Below are 17,784 nucleotides of genomic sequence, written 5' to 3' on the forward strand. Positions count from 1 at the left end.
TCTTGAGATGGTCACTTTTGATCATTCAGAATGGACAGTTCAGATGGTCACCTCTGGTCACTCATTTACTGTGGACAGTTCAGATGTCACCTCTGGTCACTCTCTCACTGTGGACAGTTCAAATGTCACCTCTGGTCACTCTCTCACTGTGGACAGTCCAGATGGTCACCTTTGGTCACTCTCTCACTGTGGACAGTCTAGATGGTCACCTCTGGTCACTCATTATGGACAGTCCAGATGGTCACTCACACAGACAATAGAGGCTGAATAGATAATCTAAACTCACCCGTGGTCAGTCATTACCTCTGGCCCTAGAGGTGTGGTCACTCATTGAGATCAAACACTAACTACAACACCAGTTTCTGTAGATTGTTCCCTATGGTCATCTCACGGTCACTCACTGGTCAATCCCACTGACCAGTCTGATCATTCATCATACTCATTGGTGAGGAAGTGATACACAAATGCTGCTCTCTTCATGTCTTCTTCACCTTGACCAACAGGCGAATCTTCCCTAACTGATCTCTTCTTCTGTAACGTCGCTGGAGCAGGGGGTGGCCGCAGAAAAATCTTTCCAAAGGTTGTTGCTACAAAATATTGATAACGATAGAATGATAAGATCAATGATAAAACTTTATTAGATGAGAATCATTGAATACCAGTTAATAAAGTTGATTTTTCTTCACAAGAGGCATATAGGGCAGGATATACTCAATGGTTCCTTAGTTGGAAGTAGAAATGCTACAGATCTGCTATTTTCTGTAGACCACATTTAATTAAAATATTACAACATTTATAAGGTAATGACAGGAAAAAACTGAATATGACCAGTTTTAGGAAAAGCTAAGATTTTTCTTTAACTTTCAAGATCTAGAAAAAATGAAATATATAGAACAAGTAAGCATGTTGCAAACAGACAAAATCTATCTGTTTATGAATCAAGTGAAAATTACAGAAATGGAAGGGAATAAAAGGATTTTTGTTGAATTTTCTCACACGTTTACTGGGCTTCCATTTTTTTTCCTTTCATTTTTATTTTAAGTATTCATCTGGCAATATTAGCTAAGGGTATAATATCAAATCCATGAGGTGGTCTTACTACTGGACAGTTATGTAGATTTTGTTGACACTACAATAGATGCAGGCGGGCTTATTACCGGGCATGGGCTTATTGTTGGAACAGTATTATAAAAACTGTCTATACATAGGTATCTAAGGTGTTTTAGCTGTCTCTGAAATAGTACACCTTTGGTATGATTACCAAGAAAGACCACCACCACATATTTATTAACAGCACAGAAATCTGAGAGCAATTTAGGTAACTAAGCATTAACGACGACTTGGGGAGAAATGGTAAAATCTGTACAATCGCTGTGGATCCTGAGAGAGTTCTAGCAGTATGAGGGTTAACTAAATCTTGTACTTTCCCTAAGCTTTCATACAATTAGGATGTTCTTTGAACGACAATAATTCCTTCCTTTTCAAGAGTATTCTAGACTGCATCGCTTTCCTTCGGTACACGAACAATGTCAATATCGGATTAGGCATAGCTCACACTTTTTTAGTGAATTGTCAAATGCGGGTATAGCATATAGCTTTAGATTTACCACAAGTGTTAAAATAACATCTGAAATAAACAGAGCAATATAACTGATAAAGTGTAATTATCCTTTTTTGATCATTGTAATGTTAATTATGTTTAGTAAACTAGAATGTGTGGAGAACCACTTGACACAGAAATATTATATTGATGCTAGTAACGATTGAGATTTAAGAATCACAAACTTAATCTTTGATACATGAGCATGCAACCTTACACTGTAAGTGGCAATACCAACAAGCATACTTAGTATTACTGTGTCCTCTCATGGCCCATACAAGCAAGAGTGCTGACAGTGTTTTTCTAAAAAATAACTGCAGTGATCTTGACCTTAAACCAATAGCTCGCAAACTAGGTCATGTCTACGACAATCAGATTTATAAGCCTGTGAATTTTGAAGAGGACCTGTCAAGGAATGAAACTGCTGGAGTGCTGACAAAGTCACAAATGAAGGGACAGACGGACGTAGGGACAGACGGACCTATGGACCGAGAGGAAAATACAGTCCCCTCAATCTGGTTCGTTGCACAGGTAGAGGAGCAAATAAGTGCTTCAATAGCCTTCTTTTCTTAATCTAATCCGCAAAATAAGTCCATTGCTGATTCTGACACAGAAATTCGAACTCAAAGAGGAAATACAGGAAAGCGGAACAATATTTGTTTGATAGAAGTGGGCTTATTAATTAGCATGACCTAATTAGCTTTTAAAGCTACACAGTGAACTACAGTTTACAAGAAACATGCAAATTTCAAACCTTACAGTGAATCAGGGAATTTGTCTTCAAATTTATTTTTCAAAAAAAAAAAATGTTTCAAAGAGTTTTTAAAGTCAATTCAGACTGAAGCTCTTTTTAAATGGAGATACATTTGCTGTGATACCATAAATATATCATTAAACAGATTATATATATCAATAATTCTATAAAGACCCCGAGAAAGTGATGGGAATGTGACAGATAAGATAGGACTAAAGTAGCTCTGTGTTTATTTAAATATTTTTTCATCATGATCTCAAAAATCAAGCATTCTAGAACAGTTTCAAACAATTTAATTTCATTTGTTTCAACAACGCAACATTCACGGCCACAGAGCTTACCTCTCATCGCTGAGAAGATACACAAATGTGATTATGAAGTTAACTAATTAAATCAATTTCAAGGTTAAAAGTTTTTATTTTGAAAATTTATCTGATAACAAGGTTTCTTAAATTATGGGGGCATGCTGCTTTCCTAACAACAACCACAATGAGAATCACTGAAATCTAGTTAAACTGCTTTGATGCACAATGTGATTAACATGTAATTGGTCTGAAATGACAGCTGCTTATCATATAAGACATGAAAAATTACACAGAATTTAGTGGAATTGTAAAGACGGTGAGGACTATCAAAACATTTTTAATTATCAAAAATTTTGACAAGATTAATTCAATTTGACGCAAAATCTTCAGCTGGCGTGAAAATGTAACAGAGTGTAGAAGACCTTAACAGAGCGTAATGAAGGATGTCAGACCTTGATGTGTTATCATTCGGAAACTTGGTGAACATGGAAACATGATCCCTCAAGTTTCAATCTGATCCTGTTTAACACACTTTTATAATGCTTTATTACTCTCTAATATGATTTGTCACAGAACACGGGAGTAATATGAGCCAATTCTATCAAGGTGCGACATATTCTGCTACAATCGTACCGACTGGCTACCTATCATGCCCTGAATAAGCATCCACATAGTTCACACAAAGTAGGTCATTTTCAACACTCTACAAGAATATATCTCAGATTTAGTTTTCAGATGTCAGAAGATTGAAGATGCCCACCAAAAGAGAATGAGAGGATAGTCCCCGCCTTCTTTTTTTATCACGCTTCAAGGAAAACAAATTCCCTCCAATTAATCTTCACACATGACACTGTTTGCCAGTGTTTGTTTGTCAGGTTAATTATCCTGTGAACAAGCTGGGGGCCAATTGGAGGAGGATCTTCATGATAGCTGGTTCTTACCTTACTGAACAACATACTGGAGGCAGTCGCATGCCATCCACAGAGAAATGGGAACTAAGGGTAAGGTGTCTCACCAAAGGGTGCAACTATTTAAAAGAAAGCAAAGCCCCGTCTGCTTTTCTGCTTCTTGAAAACACAGAATCTATCAAATCTCATTGTAAATCAAGACAATAATCAATCTATCAATCTGCATTCTATTAATATTATAAGTCTATCTGCATTCTATTAATAGTATAAGTAAGTCTATCTGCATTCTATTAATAGTATAAGTAAGTCTATCTGCATTCTATTAATAGTATAAGTAAGTCTATCTGCATTCTATTAATAGTATAAGTAAGTCAATCTGTCTATCTGCATTCTATTAATAGTATAAGTAAGTCTATCTGCATTCTATTAATAGTATAAGTAAGTCTATCTGCATTCTATTAATAGTATAAGTAAGTCTATCTGCATTCTATTAATAGTATAAGTAAGTCTATCTGCATTCTATTAATAGCATAAGTAAGTCTATCTGCATTCTATTAATAGTATAAGTAAGTCTATCTGCATTCTATTAATAGTATAAGTAAGTCTATCTGCATTCTATTAATATCATAAGTCTATCTGCATTCTATTAATAGTATAAGTAAGTCTATCTGCAGTCTATTGATAGTATGAGTAAGTCTATCTGCATTCTATTAATAGTATGTATAAGTAAGTCTATCTGCAGTCTATTAATAGTATGTATAAGTAAGTCTATCTGCATTCTATCAATAGTATAAGTAAGTCTATCTGCATTCTATCAATAGTATAAGTAAGTCTATCTGCAGTCTAATGATAGTATAAGTAAGTCTATCTGCATTCTATCAATAGTATAAGTAAGTCTATCTGCAGTCTATTAATAGTATGTATAAGTAAGTCTATCTGCAGTCTATAAGTAAGTCTATCTGCAGTCTATTAATAGTATAAGTAAGTCTATCTGCAGTCTATTAATAGTATAAGTATGTCTATCTGCAGTCTAATGATAGTATGAGTAAGTCTATCTGCAGTCTATTAATAGTATGTATAAGTAAGTCTATCTGCAGTCTATTAATAGTATGTATAAGTAAGTCTATCTGCAGTCTATTAATATATGTATAAGTAAGTCTATCTGCAGTCTATTAAATAGTATAAGTAAGTCTATCTGCAGTCTATTAATAGTATGTATAAGTAAGTCTATCTGCAATCTATTAATAGTATAAGTAAGTCTATCTGCAGTCTATTAATAGTATAAGTAAGTCTATCTGTATAAGTAAGTCTATCTGCATTCTATCAATAGTATAAGTAAGTCTATCTGCAGTCTATTATATAAGTAAGTCTATCTGCAGTCTATTGATAGTATGAGTAAGTCTATCTGCATTCTATTAATAATATGTATAAGTAAGTCTATCTGCAGTCTATTAATAGTATAAGTAAGTCTATCTGCAGTCTATCAATAGTATAAGTAAGTCTATCTGCAGTCTATTAATAGTATAAGTAAGTCTATCTGCAGTCTAATGATAGTATGAGTAAGTCTATCTGCATTCTATTAATAGTATGTATAAGTAAGTCTATCTGCAGTCTATTGATAGTATAAGTAAGTCTATCTGCATTCTATCAATAGTATAAGTAAGTCTATCTGCAGTCTATTAATAGTATGTATAAGTAAGTCTATCTGCAGTCTATTGATAGTATGAGTAAGTCTATCTGCATTCTATTAATAGTATGTATAAGTAAGTCTATCTGCAGTCTATAAGTAAGTCTATCTGCAGTCTATTAATAGTATAAGTAAGTCTATCTGCATTCTATCAATAGTATAAGTAAGTCTATCTGCAGTCTATCAATAGTATAAGTAAGTCTATCTGCAGTCTATTAATAGTATGTATAAGTAAGTCTATCTGCATTCTATTAATATAGTATGCAAGTAAGTCTATCTGCAGTCTATTAATAGTATAAGTAAGTTTGCATCTAATAGTTCTATTAATATATGTATAAGTAAGTCTATCTGCAGTCTATTGAATAGTATAAGTAAGTCTATCTGCATTCTATAATAGTATAAGTAAGTCTATCTGCATCTCTATTAAGTCTATCTAGTAAATTAAGTCTATCTGCATTCTATTAATAGTATAAGTAAGTCTATCTGCTCTAAAGTAATAAGTAAGTCTATCTGCATTCTATTACAAGTAGTATAAGTAAGTCTATCTGCATTCAAAGTCTTAATAGTATAAGTAAGTCTATCTGCATTCTAGAGATAGTATAAGTAAGTCTATCTGCAGTCTATTAATAGCTGTATAAGTAAGTCTATCTGCAGTCAATATTAATAGTCTATCTGCATTCTATCAGTGAAAAGTCTATCTGCAGTCTATTAATATGAAAATCAACTGTAAGTCTATTTTTCATGGTTACATCTATCTGCAGTCTAATAGTATACATAAGTCTATCTGCAGTCTATTAATAGCCTATCTGCAGTCTATAATATAAGTCCGTCAGTCTATTAATATGTATAAGTATCTGCAGTCTATTAATAGTAGAATCTATCTGCAGTCTAAATAGTATGTATAAGTAAGTAAGTAAGTCTATCTGCAGTCTATTAATTATCTGCAGTCTATTAATAATAGTATAAGTAAGTCTATCTGCAGTCTATTAATAGTTTGTATAAGTAAGTCTAACCGAGGCTGAGTCGGAAATGCTATATGACAGCAACGGATCAATTATTTATCATAAAAGTTTATAATTTTTTTCACACATTCATAAGAATCAATCTTTTTCACACATTGATAAGAATCAATAGACAAGGGCATTGAATATAAACTTATTTATTTTACAACAACTGTGAAACCAGCTGTACATGGAAATGTATGAACTAATGATAGTTCATGGGGGTTGTACAAGTCCAGGGAAACAAGAGTACTTTAAGGATAAAACTTTGTGATCATGATATTGACCCAAGCCCATTTCACAAGCAAGCAGAGAATCAAACTATCGGTCGTCTCTGAAAATACAATATGTAAGTTGGCACTGGTATTTTCATTGCTTTTATCCTGTAAAATACCAAAAGGCCAACACATATTACTTACATTTTAGTGTATCGTTGTTTTATGTCCTATTAACAGTCTGGGCCATTTAAGTATGTGCCATGTTCGGGCAGTGTAGGAAAGCTGGAGTTCCAGGAGATATACCACCAGTTATCACAGCAGTGACATCGCATTAGGAAAATTCAGCAATATTACTCAGTGTTGTATACTTTTCATTTGCACATCTTATATAAACAATGTAAATTTAGCTCAAAGGTCAATATCAAGTTCACCAAAGGTCGTAGGTCAAGTATAAGACATCAATTGCAATCAGTTTCTGATACTACTGACATTACAAGATTGAACCATATTGTTCATTTCTCAATATACAATACCAAGTCAAGTTATAGATCTTCCAGTTAAGCTGACAATATGCAACACAAATATTTAATGTTCTGGTCTGAAAAGTTACATGCCTAGTATATTTAGAAAAGCTACAAATAGAGATGAATTTTCATTTGTGTAGCTCCTCACAGCTAATTCTGACATCGAACATTAATCCTTATCAACAGAATACCCCTTGTTATGGCCCCTTACAGCAAATCAATAGAGAGACAACGAGAGACCCAGAGGGCCTGTATGGCTTACCTGGATATTTAAGTCAATAATACAATCTTTGCATTTCTTTGAAAAGAAAGCATTCCCCCTGATGAGACTCGCCCTACAGGTACAGCTTTAGATTCCCTAGGGATGGGGACAGAGATCAGTTGTTTATCTCTTGATGACCAGCAATGTTATCAAGTTATGGGATGGTAATCTCAATGGCTTCAAACATATAATCTGTCCTAAGGTGGGACCAGACTCCAGGACAAATTGTGAGTTATAATTGTGTTTATCTCCTGGTACTCAGCAATACTATAGTTATTCAACGGGGATCACAACTGTTTCAAAGAACCAAAGATCCAAAAGAATTGTTGATGGTGCAAAGGAATGACATGAAAATGTACTTAATCTACCTGTGGGTTAGATTTTCCCTGTTGGGCCCCGTACCTCTGGCCCCAGTGGGCAGAAACCAATACTTTATACAAAACTAATTTCACTTCACCCAAGCTTGCTTCAAACCAAATATGGAGTATATCCTGTAATTCCTGAAGAAGAAGATACATTTTACAGAAATTGAGAGATTTTACCTATTAGGCACTTTCCCCAAGGATGTTTCAGACTAAATTTGATTAAATTCTGCTACGTTGTTCAGTATACTTGCAATATATAGTAGAAGTTGTCAGACAGCGGACAACAGACGCGGACGACAGACAACCAACAGGCGACAGATACCGCTGTATCCCTTTGGGCCAGGTGAGCTAAAAATTACTATTAAATCAATCAATATTCAACTGCTCATTATAATGTTCCTAAAGTTTATCTATCTCTATAATGTGAACATTCTGCCGAAAAATCAATGCCAAATGATTTTCTAGTCTCAAGTTATCTAGTACACAAACAGATATTGGACTGATAATTCACGACGCATTTAACTATCATTACTCTGGTGGCCATACTTTCCGTCTAATGAACATCAATATCATTCCAATTGTATTTGATTTATTAGAATAGAAACTAAAAATGGCGATAATGGTAGCCATCTTGAATTTCGTTTTCACTTCAAACATGATAAATATTAATCAGTACCCTTTACTGATCATTTTAATCAAATTTCATCAAAACCTGGCGAGGAAAGTTTACGGATAATTGACACCGTATGACATGGATCAGGTGAGCTAGTAGAAAGTACATTTATTTGTGTTATCGTGACTTCATGTTTATTGCCTTATAGGATTTCAAACATTTGAAAATGCCTTCTGTGGGCTATCTGATGAAGCAGGCAATCTGGCAAAATGTTTTCCAAGCGACAGGGAAACTGCGGGCTTACACAACTCTTGTCAAATCCTTTGTCACACTTGTTTCTCACAAGAATATCTAGAAATTAATTTATTAAAACTGTTCATGTGTCAAGATAATACAAGTAACTGTGAGATCTTTCTGGCATCCGACAACAGCAATGTAAAAAAAAAAAAAATAAATGAAAATATGGTAGGGGATTTCCCTGATGTGTCAATGTACTTGAAATTCATTACATTGCAGAAAGCCCACAGGCAATGTACAAAAGCAGGCTATCTGTGGATCTAAATTCATAAAACGACTATTTTTGCTTTTGCAGGCAATCTAAAGAAATGGGCAATATGCAGGATATTACAGTAATTATTGTGAACAGAATTAAATATGGACTTATTTCCAGATTAAAAAAAATATCAAAGAGATGAATTTTGATAATAAGAAATTGGCATATTCAAGATGATTTTAACATATCTGTCAATTCATTTCATTTTTGAGGAAGGTTTGCTCTAATGTTTTCACTAATACGTCATTCAAAAACTTGACTCCCTTTCTGGAACAAAATTGCAGTATTTGTATAAAATTTCAAATAATAATTATATTTGACTACAACCCTATTCTTAAATTAGGGACACTATATATAGGATGTTTTTTTTTTGCATGGTGTCAGATTCTTTCGCATTTCAATTTTGAAAAATTGACAGGTATATGAACAGATCCCTTCTAAGATAACTTGTAGAATCTCATTAAATAACATTTAAAAACTTTAAAACAATCAATTGTTTTTTGTATCAAGAGACATGTTTGTAATGATGGAAATTATAGAAGATGTATCTAAATATCTCAATCTCAAGGTCACTCAAGGTCTTTCAAGGTCATTTCGTTGTAATCGCTGCTAACTGTTATACAAATTTTTTAACCAAGATAATCCGTCACATTTGAAGATTTCAAGGAGACAGCCCTTAAACTGGCATAAATATAACACTTCTCTATCATGTGTTTCAGTCCAGAATTTATTTTAAACTTTTACTAAACAAGGTTTCATAGATACTCAAGTAATAGAGGCAAAATATTCATCATATTTGTTCAGTTATATAATTTGAAAGGTTGGCAATATACATTTAGCCTGTAACTGACATATAGTACTGACCTAGCAGTGATTGCTTTTGACAGAAAAGGTATTTGACCTTTAAGGAAATCTGATCCATGTGACCTTGAAATTGAAGCAATTCATTCCAGTTTTTTGCTTTTAACCCAAAATATCAGAACCTTATGGAATTTTAAAAGAAGATTCATCAATTTGAAATTTGAAAACAGGTGAAGGTCAAAATTGAACAAACTCAAACATCATTATCCTGAGTAATATAACACGTAAAATTCTTACAAATACAAGATTGAATCATATCTGAACATAAAAGACAGATCAAGGTCATTTATTTGCGGAAAATGAAATATCAGTATGCTAGCAAATGAACAGAACTAAAGGCGTTCTCGAACATTGGAACGACATTCTTAAAAGATGACTTAGTATATTTAAGCTCTATGATCTTGAATATAAAGTCAAGGTCATTTATCGTAATTCATAATACATACTGACCAAATAGCAGTTAGGCAGGACATATTAGATACAAATTCTAGATTGTCGACATATTTGTAAACTTGAAAATAGATCAATGTTTCTTATAAGAAAGAAAAATTCAGCACTACGTCCCTGGTCAAATATTAGCTTATTAGGTCTTATAGGAAACTTAAAAGAGACTTTTTAAAAAATTTAAACTTATTAGTCCCAAAAGTGGCCTTAATTCAACATCTTTTATATTAGCCAAATATCAGTATCCTAGATTTTCTAAAACTTAAGAAGAATTTTTTTGGAAGTTTTAAACAAATTTGATCCCTCTGACCTTGAAAATATACACAGAAAGGACAAATTTTGAAATTCTTCACAGCAATATCCAACAATTTATCAGAGTTTTGAAAAAGATCTCAGCCACTTAATCAGTGAGCAGAAAAAATTTGTACCGTCTTTTTCCTACTCGGGAGTAACTTGTTTAAAATCTTCAATGAAGTAAATTTTGTTTTGCTATCAAAAAACATCGGGAGGAAATTTTGTATTGTTAAGTCTGTCCAAGTATCTCCTAAGAACAATTTAATTCAACTGGAAAGACAGCAACATCCATCACGATATTACTTCTCCATTTGATCTTTCAATAGAAGCAAATTGATAATTTCATTTGGGAGATTTGATGCGTGTAGCATTCACTGAATCCTTTCCACTGCCATTAAATCTACAATGTCTTGATTAAAGCACTCTCTCCGACACTGATTGCAATTCACTTTTTAGAGACATTTCAGAGTAAAATTTAACAGGAAATCTCTGTGAGAAACTGAGGAAAAAATTCAGCAAATTAGATTCTTAAAATTCTTAATGTTATTTTTTCACTACAACAACATTTGTTCATCAATGTGTGACCTATTTTGTTCTATTTTTACTGAAGTTCTTTATAAAGCTGAACATTTTAAAAGCAACAATGAATTAAACCCAGATGAATCTATTCTTCTGCCCAGAAACAAGACCCAGAAAATTTATTAACATGCAAAAACTTTCTCAGGTAGAGAAACACAGTTTAAGATGACGGGGCATGATTTACTACTAAATCAATGTGATAACATGTTTACGGCAGAAACAGCAGCCTGACAAGACCTCGCCAAATTTGGTTAAATCAATTTGCACCAAGAAAATTACTCGTAAGATATTTGTGCTTCAGATCATGCAATGCATTCAGAATCATTCAAAGAAACAGCTGATGACTTTTTCTCTCAATATTTATCATTCATTTATGCCATTTTGACATTAATTGTATTTTTTTTTCTGTCTAAATTTTTCAATTCTCTAACTATGCATATCTGTCTTTCACTTGCGTGTTCAAATCTTTCAGTTGTCTGTCCAAATCATTCACTTGTCTGTCCATATCTTTCAGTTGTCTGTCCAAATATTGCATTTGTCTGTCTACATATTTCAGATGCCTGTCTATATAATTATCAGTCTTTTCACATTTTTCAGATGATTATTATTTCCGTTGTCTGTCCACATCTTTCAGTTGTCTGTCTTTTCCATTGTCTGTCCACATCTTTCAGTTGTCTGTCTTTTCCATTGTCTGTCCACATCTTTCAGTTGTCTGTCTTTTCCATTGTCTGTCCACATCTTTCAGTTGTCTGTCTTTTCCATTGTCTGTCCACATCTTTCAGTTGTCTGTCTTTTCCATTGTCTGTCCACATCTTTCAGTTGTCTGTCTTTTCCATTGTCTGTCCATATATTTAAAGTGTTTAATTGTTGACATCTTTCAGTCTACCTTTATCTCTTGGGTTCAATAACTGAATATAATAAGCCATAAAAACTTCAGCAATGTAATCTCATATGAGGCAAACCTCTATACATTTGAAATCTAATCATTCTTCTTGACTGCAAAAACATACAGTAAAAAATTTCAATAGTCAATTGATTTTGTAAAAAAGATTAAAAAAAACATGCAACCTCAAAATTCAATTCTGAAGTACCACTGTATGTCACCTTTATGGTTAACTGTATGGGCAAGTTAATTACTTTCAAATCTGAATTTAAGTTTTAGTTGCAGCAGAGTGCTAAATGAAATATTACACAAAAGGACCAGTTCCATCCTGTTTTTCAGGCTCTTTCTAAATAGTATGGTTCACATGTGAAGTTAAAATGTCATAGATGATTTAGATTTCAGCTCCAACTGAGGTATAATAAAGGGTTTAAATAAAGTCTAGAAGACAAGTTTTGGAATAGGGAATATTATTATGTGAAATATTTAATACATGAAGCTGACTCCTGTTCTCCCACATGATGGCCCCATGACCTCATATAAATACAAATTCTAACCATAACTTCATTCAGCCAGTGGGAAAATAAAATTCCAACAAGTCAGAAGGTTGAAATTATCAAAAATCTTTTCACGGAATTTCCTTTTCAGTTTCTTTGACCCAAAAGGATACTCTGCCTAAATCATAAATCAAAGTTGACAATTACATCCAACAAAAAGACTTGAAATTTTAAGGAAATGTATTTTAGTATTTTTTGACAGATTTGAGTTGATCAGATCTGACAACTGTATAGTTAGGACTTTGTTATATAATAAAAAGTATCTTCATTTCATATGAGATTTTAAGAAACTTGTCGCCAACTTTTGCTCAACAAGGCTTGAAAAAACAACTGAGCAAAGAAATTTTGAAGACTTTAACGAACAAGAGGCCTAGAGGACCTGTATTGTCAACCTGCCCTTTTTTAACAGCTGAAATTGCTTGATCAAAACTAAAGAAAAAGGAATTCTAAAGGCTTGTATAATTCTAAAGGCTTGTATATAGTTCCCCCTTCTGCTGCAAGGGCATCAATCAAACCATTTATGAAGAGAAAAAGCCTAATTCAAAATATGGACAGAATCCTGCCATTCTTATAAATGAAGAATGATATTAATGAATTGGCTCTGTTTTGCCTTGTGGGCTCTGCCATCCTATCCCAGAGGGGTTTATACCATATTCATTTCCCTTCAACCTAGTCCATAGACATAATCCACACATTCCTATATAAAATGTAGGATTTTATATAATTTATTCTCTTTCTACTATTGGGCCTCGCCCCCTCTCGCCCCAGGGGGGTCAGACCCATCACCCATATCAAATTGAATCCTCCATCACCAAAGAATATAAATAGGACAGAACCCACTCCCATTCTAACACAGAAAGAAGGATTTCAAGGAATTTACCCTATTTCCTCTATTGGGCTTTGCCCTTCCTTCCCCAGGAGGCCGAGTCCCAACATTTGTACAAAACTTTATTCTTCTTTACACAGGAATTCTTCAAACAAAATATGGATAAAATCTAAATATTCCTACAAAGGAAGAAATATTTCAAACATTTAGCTCTGTTTCTCCTATTGGGCCCATTGAGGCAAAGGGTGGGGGTATTTAGGCTCTTCACTGAAAAATGCTATACACCAAAATGACCCCTTTTAGACCCAACCACTTGGCCTCCTCTGCGGTCATACCCACCATTTCATTCATACGAAATTGAGTCTCCTTCCTCTAAGAAGGATGGACAGAGGTCGCACGATGTCATAGGTAATTTTTCTCCCTGGGCAAGGTGAGTTACAAATCTCGCATGAAAAAAAACTTCTTTATGATTCTAGATTCAATTATATTGATACAAACTAATTAATGTTCGAGGTTAATTAGGTACTCATTTATGATGGAGAAAAGACCTGGTCACACTGGTAAAACCATAAATTTAAAACTTTTTCATAAACAGTATCCATGCCATATTATACTTGATTTAGATGCAGCAACTCAATTCTTTTCTGTGAACATATGTATTGCAGTGGCAGTCCTACCAGCAGGTGAGGACATTATACAAAGCGAGCCGTTCTACCAGAGTACTACCCAGATCAGTTAAATATCATTAAATGCGTTTAAAAGAAATATCTGCAGTATTTGTAGTGTACTTTTGTAGCAGAGTACTTCAGATTTTCAAGCTTTTGGGATATAATTACGTAAATCTCCATGTATAAATGATTGTATCAGCGTGTTTCTCTTTCGTATATATATGGCAATAAAACGAGTGTAATGAAAAATATGGAAGTGAACTTTCACCCGATTTTAATTGGAAGCCCGTCCTGGAAAATCTAATGTATCTTGGTAATATTTTGTGATATATGGAGACTTTAGCACTGATTTATAGGTGGTAATTTGGGCCCAGCATGACAGAGAATTGCTTCTCAAATTCAATTTGTTTCATGTTCTGTTGGTGCATAAATCAATGATTCCGTAGAATCAGTTTAGTGATGTGTGTGGACGGCCCCGGACCTGACACTATATATACTGGAGAGTAAATTAATGGACAGAAACCAACGTCCTAAAGACAAGCACATCCACCAGATACACAAATATATCTACTGGCCACAAGAAATTGGAGAAAATTTCAATTAGCATATACATTGTCACATTTAGCTTGACGTCTGCGGTCAAATTATGACCATCGTAGCCTGATGAAAGTGACAACAAATATTTCTTCACACAGCGGAAGCATTAATGTTCTGATATTCTGATGTTTGATATAATGGAGATTGAGAAAGCGATAGAGTTTAAAAAAAGAGGAAAAAACACTTGTCATATAAGCAAAACTTATTTTAAAGAAGAATGACCTATCCTTAGATGTAATACTCAGGATGCCTGAACTTGCAAAGAATCATTGCCAGAGATTTACTGCTGACATGACAAGAAAAAATCATCAGTTCTGGTTTTTGCTCAGTCGACATTTACAAATGATTAAGACAGTGTATCGGTGATGAAGACACTCTCAATACACCTGGGAAAACCTGGGGTTTATGTGTGGTTATAACATATTGCCTGTAAAGCAACACTGAAACAAGAGGCCCATAGAGCCTGTAACTGGCTTTGGCTGAAATTGTTTCATCCAAACTACAGGGATGCTCAATATCCAAGCACACAACACACACTTATATATCTTCTTCCCATGGGGCTCATCCCTCTGTCCTTAGGGGATCAGCCAAACTATTCTTGCGTTAGACCAAATTTAGACAGAATCCTGCCATACCTAAGAAAATTTTAAGATTTTATATACTTTTCCAATAATGGGTCTTGTCCCTCCCATCCCATAGGGCCAAGACCTACAATTTATACTAAATTTATTTCTCTTCACCCAAGGATGCTTTATGCCAAATTGGGACAGAATCCAGACAATTATACAGAAGAAGTAGGGTTGCAAATAATTTGCTCTATTTCCCCTATTGAATCCACTGTGGGGGCCAGACCCACCATTCATACAAAATTGCAACCCTTTCACACTCAGATGCTTGAGACCAGATTGGGAGGGAATCCTGAAATTTCTTTAGTGGAAGTATGATTTTTTCCCAAAAGGCCCCTCAAGAAGGGGCCCGAGACCCACCATTTATACATAACTCACACCTAAGGATACTTAAGACCAAATTTGGACAAAATCCAATCATTCCAGGAGAAGTAGGATTTAAAAGAAATTATTCTATTCCCCTATAAGGCCTTGCCCCTCTGCCTCAGGGTTCTCTATACAAAATGGAATTTTCTTTCCCCTTAAAGCTTCACACCAGATTTTGGCAAAATTCAATCATTCCTTCAAGAGAAGTTGGGTTTAAAGAATATGTGCTATTTGGTCAAAATTCACACAGTTGTTCATGACTAATAACACTTTGTAGAAAAAAGTTGATGAACAGATAGATGGAAGAAAACACTCTTTCATGTTGAGGTTTTCAAGCCAAACAAGTTTCAAACAAATTTGAACAACATAGAAAATGTTGAAAAGACCAAAGGGCAATAACCCTTCATAGAATAGCAAAATCACAATCCGTTGAGGAATAAACAACTTTATGTAATGCTTATAATGTCTACAAATTTACAGAGAAATTGGTAAAAACTGAGAAAGGAGATCACCTTAAAAAAATTTCGATCAAATGGCTGTGTAGGAAAACACAACTTCATGTCTTGGTGATATTGCTGACAAAGTTTGAAGGAAATTGGCTGAAAACTTAAGGAGATCTTCAGACAAAATTAATATTAGGAACACAACAAAGGGCAGTAACTCTTCCAAATATTGTCAAATCAACCTGTCATTCAGGAAAAAATAATTTCATGTCATGATGAGTAAGCCAACCAAGTCTGAATAAAGAATTCAACAGTATATGTACACAATGCCCATATCTGACAATAAAAGGGGCATAACTCTAGAAATACTGAGTCACATGAGCATGAAAAAACCTGTAACATTTCCCCAATTCCTTCACTTCTTTTATCACCCTATCAAATTTGAAAGGAATTGAACAAAGAATTAATAAGATTCTTGCAGTTTAAAAACTGTGCCTATATTTGCCAAAAAAAGGGACAAAACTCTGCTAAAAAAATAATCACAAAATTCTGTAATGTGAACTTATTTGACCTTTTTTGTGTAACCCTGGTAAAATACTAGCCGCAATATACCACTCAGCTAGAGAGAACTTCTGATTTTAGCTCTATTCGTTGAGCATCAGACTAGTAAGCCAGGAGTCTCGTGTTCGATTCCTAGCAGAGGCATTAAAATAAATAATGACCTTTGTTGCATTGGCGCCCATGTAGGGACCTGGGAAAAGTACTGAGCCATGCCCCACCAGCATCGTTGTAAACCCTGGAAACTCAAGGACGAGTTATTTCCTGGAGGGGAAGTATGTAACCCTGGTAAAATACTAGCCGCAATATACCACTCTGCTAGAGAGAACTTCTGGTTTTGGGCTCGAACTGGAAAGACATGTTTTTTTCTCATCTTACATTACTTTGATGTTCGTCGTGCCATACACGGGGGATTTCGAAAGCTACGAGTGTACGATGAATAAATATGGAATGACACCGTCTCGTTCGGTTGGTTATTGAAGAAAAGAAACCCCTAAATTCCGACTATGCTACATTTGTATGGAATATTTGCAGTAAGATTCATTAAAATCAGTCTATATATAAAGGTAAGGGAGTGCTAATACAGAAAAGGAAGGATGAAAAGACAGATAGCCCAGGGTATATTACATCACTGTTGTTGACATGCATGTGAAAAATACATACTCATGAAAGTGTTCTTATCAGCTGATATGTGATTCGTCTATAAATATGATATATGATTAGTTGCCTATGAGCTTTAACAGTCATCTGACTATAAAGTCATGTTTATGATAATAGTCCATTAGCCATGTGAAGATTTTAGTATGTAAGACCACTGTGACCTTCAAAGATGGCCAAGGTGATTCATTTGAACAAATTCAGTAGCATTCTATCCCAGCACACTGCAGGCCAAATATCAGTGGTCTCTAGGTTATTAAGAACAAGTTGTTTAAAGATTTTAACACATCGTAATAATATGACCTTGAAAGTCAGGCCAAGGTCATTCATTTTTAAGATTCGGTAGCCCTTCATCATGCTACCAGTCCTATGTAACATCCATATATAGGCCTTTCAGTTATTGAAGAAGTCATTCTAATGGAAAGTTCAAGTATGGCAGACAGCAGATGGAGGACAGAGGATAGCAGACAGTTCACAGTGTAAGATGACAGAGAAAACACAATGGCTGTAAGTGACCCTGATTCCTTCGGTCAGTTAGATGACCAAAAAATACAAAGTCAGCAAAAATTCTTTACCATTGGCATTTTTACATCATAAAAAAAAAAGATTGACAACCCCTGCATGGGTTAAGAAGAGCA

General features: G+C 34.3%; 1 protein-coding gene across 1 annotated transcript in view; it reads right to left on the bottom strand.

Moving 5' to 3' along the window:
- Positions 1–386: 386 nt before the first annotated feature.
- Positions 387–17,784, bottom strand: part of LOC132543807 (inositol polyphosphate 5-phosphatase OCRL-like) — a 52,118-nt gene continuing 34,720 nt past the window's right edge. The window contains exon 26 of the mRNA XM_060207326.1: positions 387–587. Coding sequence (XP_060063309.1) covers positions 427–587 — 161 coding nt within the window. The 3' untranslated portion in view covers positions 387–426. The remainder of the gene's footprint in view (positions 588–17,784) is intronic.

Source organism: Ylistrum balloti, unplaced genomic scaffold (genome assembly GCF_031769215.1).
Source record: "Ylistrum balloti isolate Yb309-2 unplaced genomic scaffold, AGI_CSIRO_Ybal_v1 Utg369766, whole genome shotgun sequence".
Lineage (NCBI taxonomy): Eukaryota > Metazoa > Mollusca > Bivalvia > Pectinida > Pectinidae > Ylistrum > Ylistrum balloti.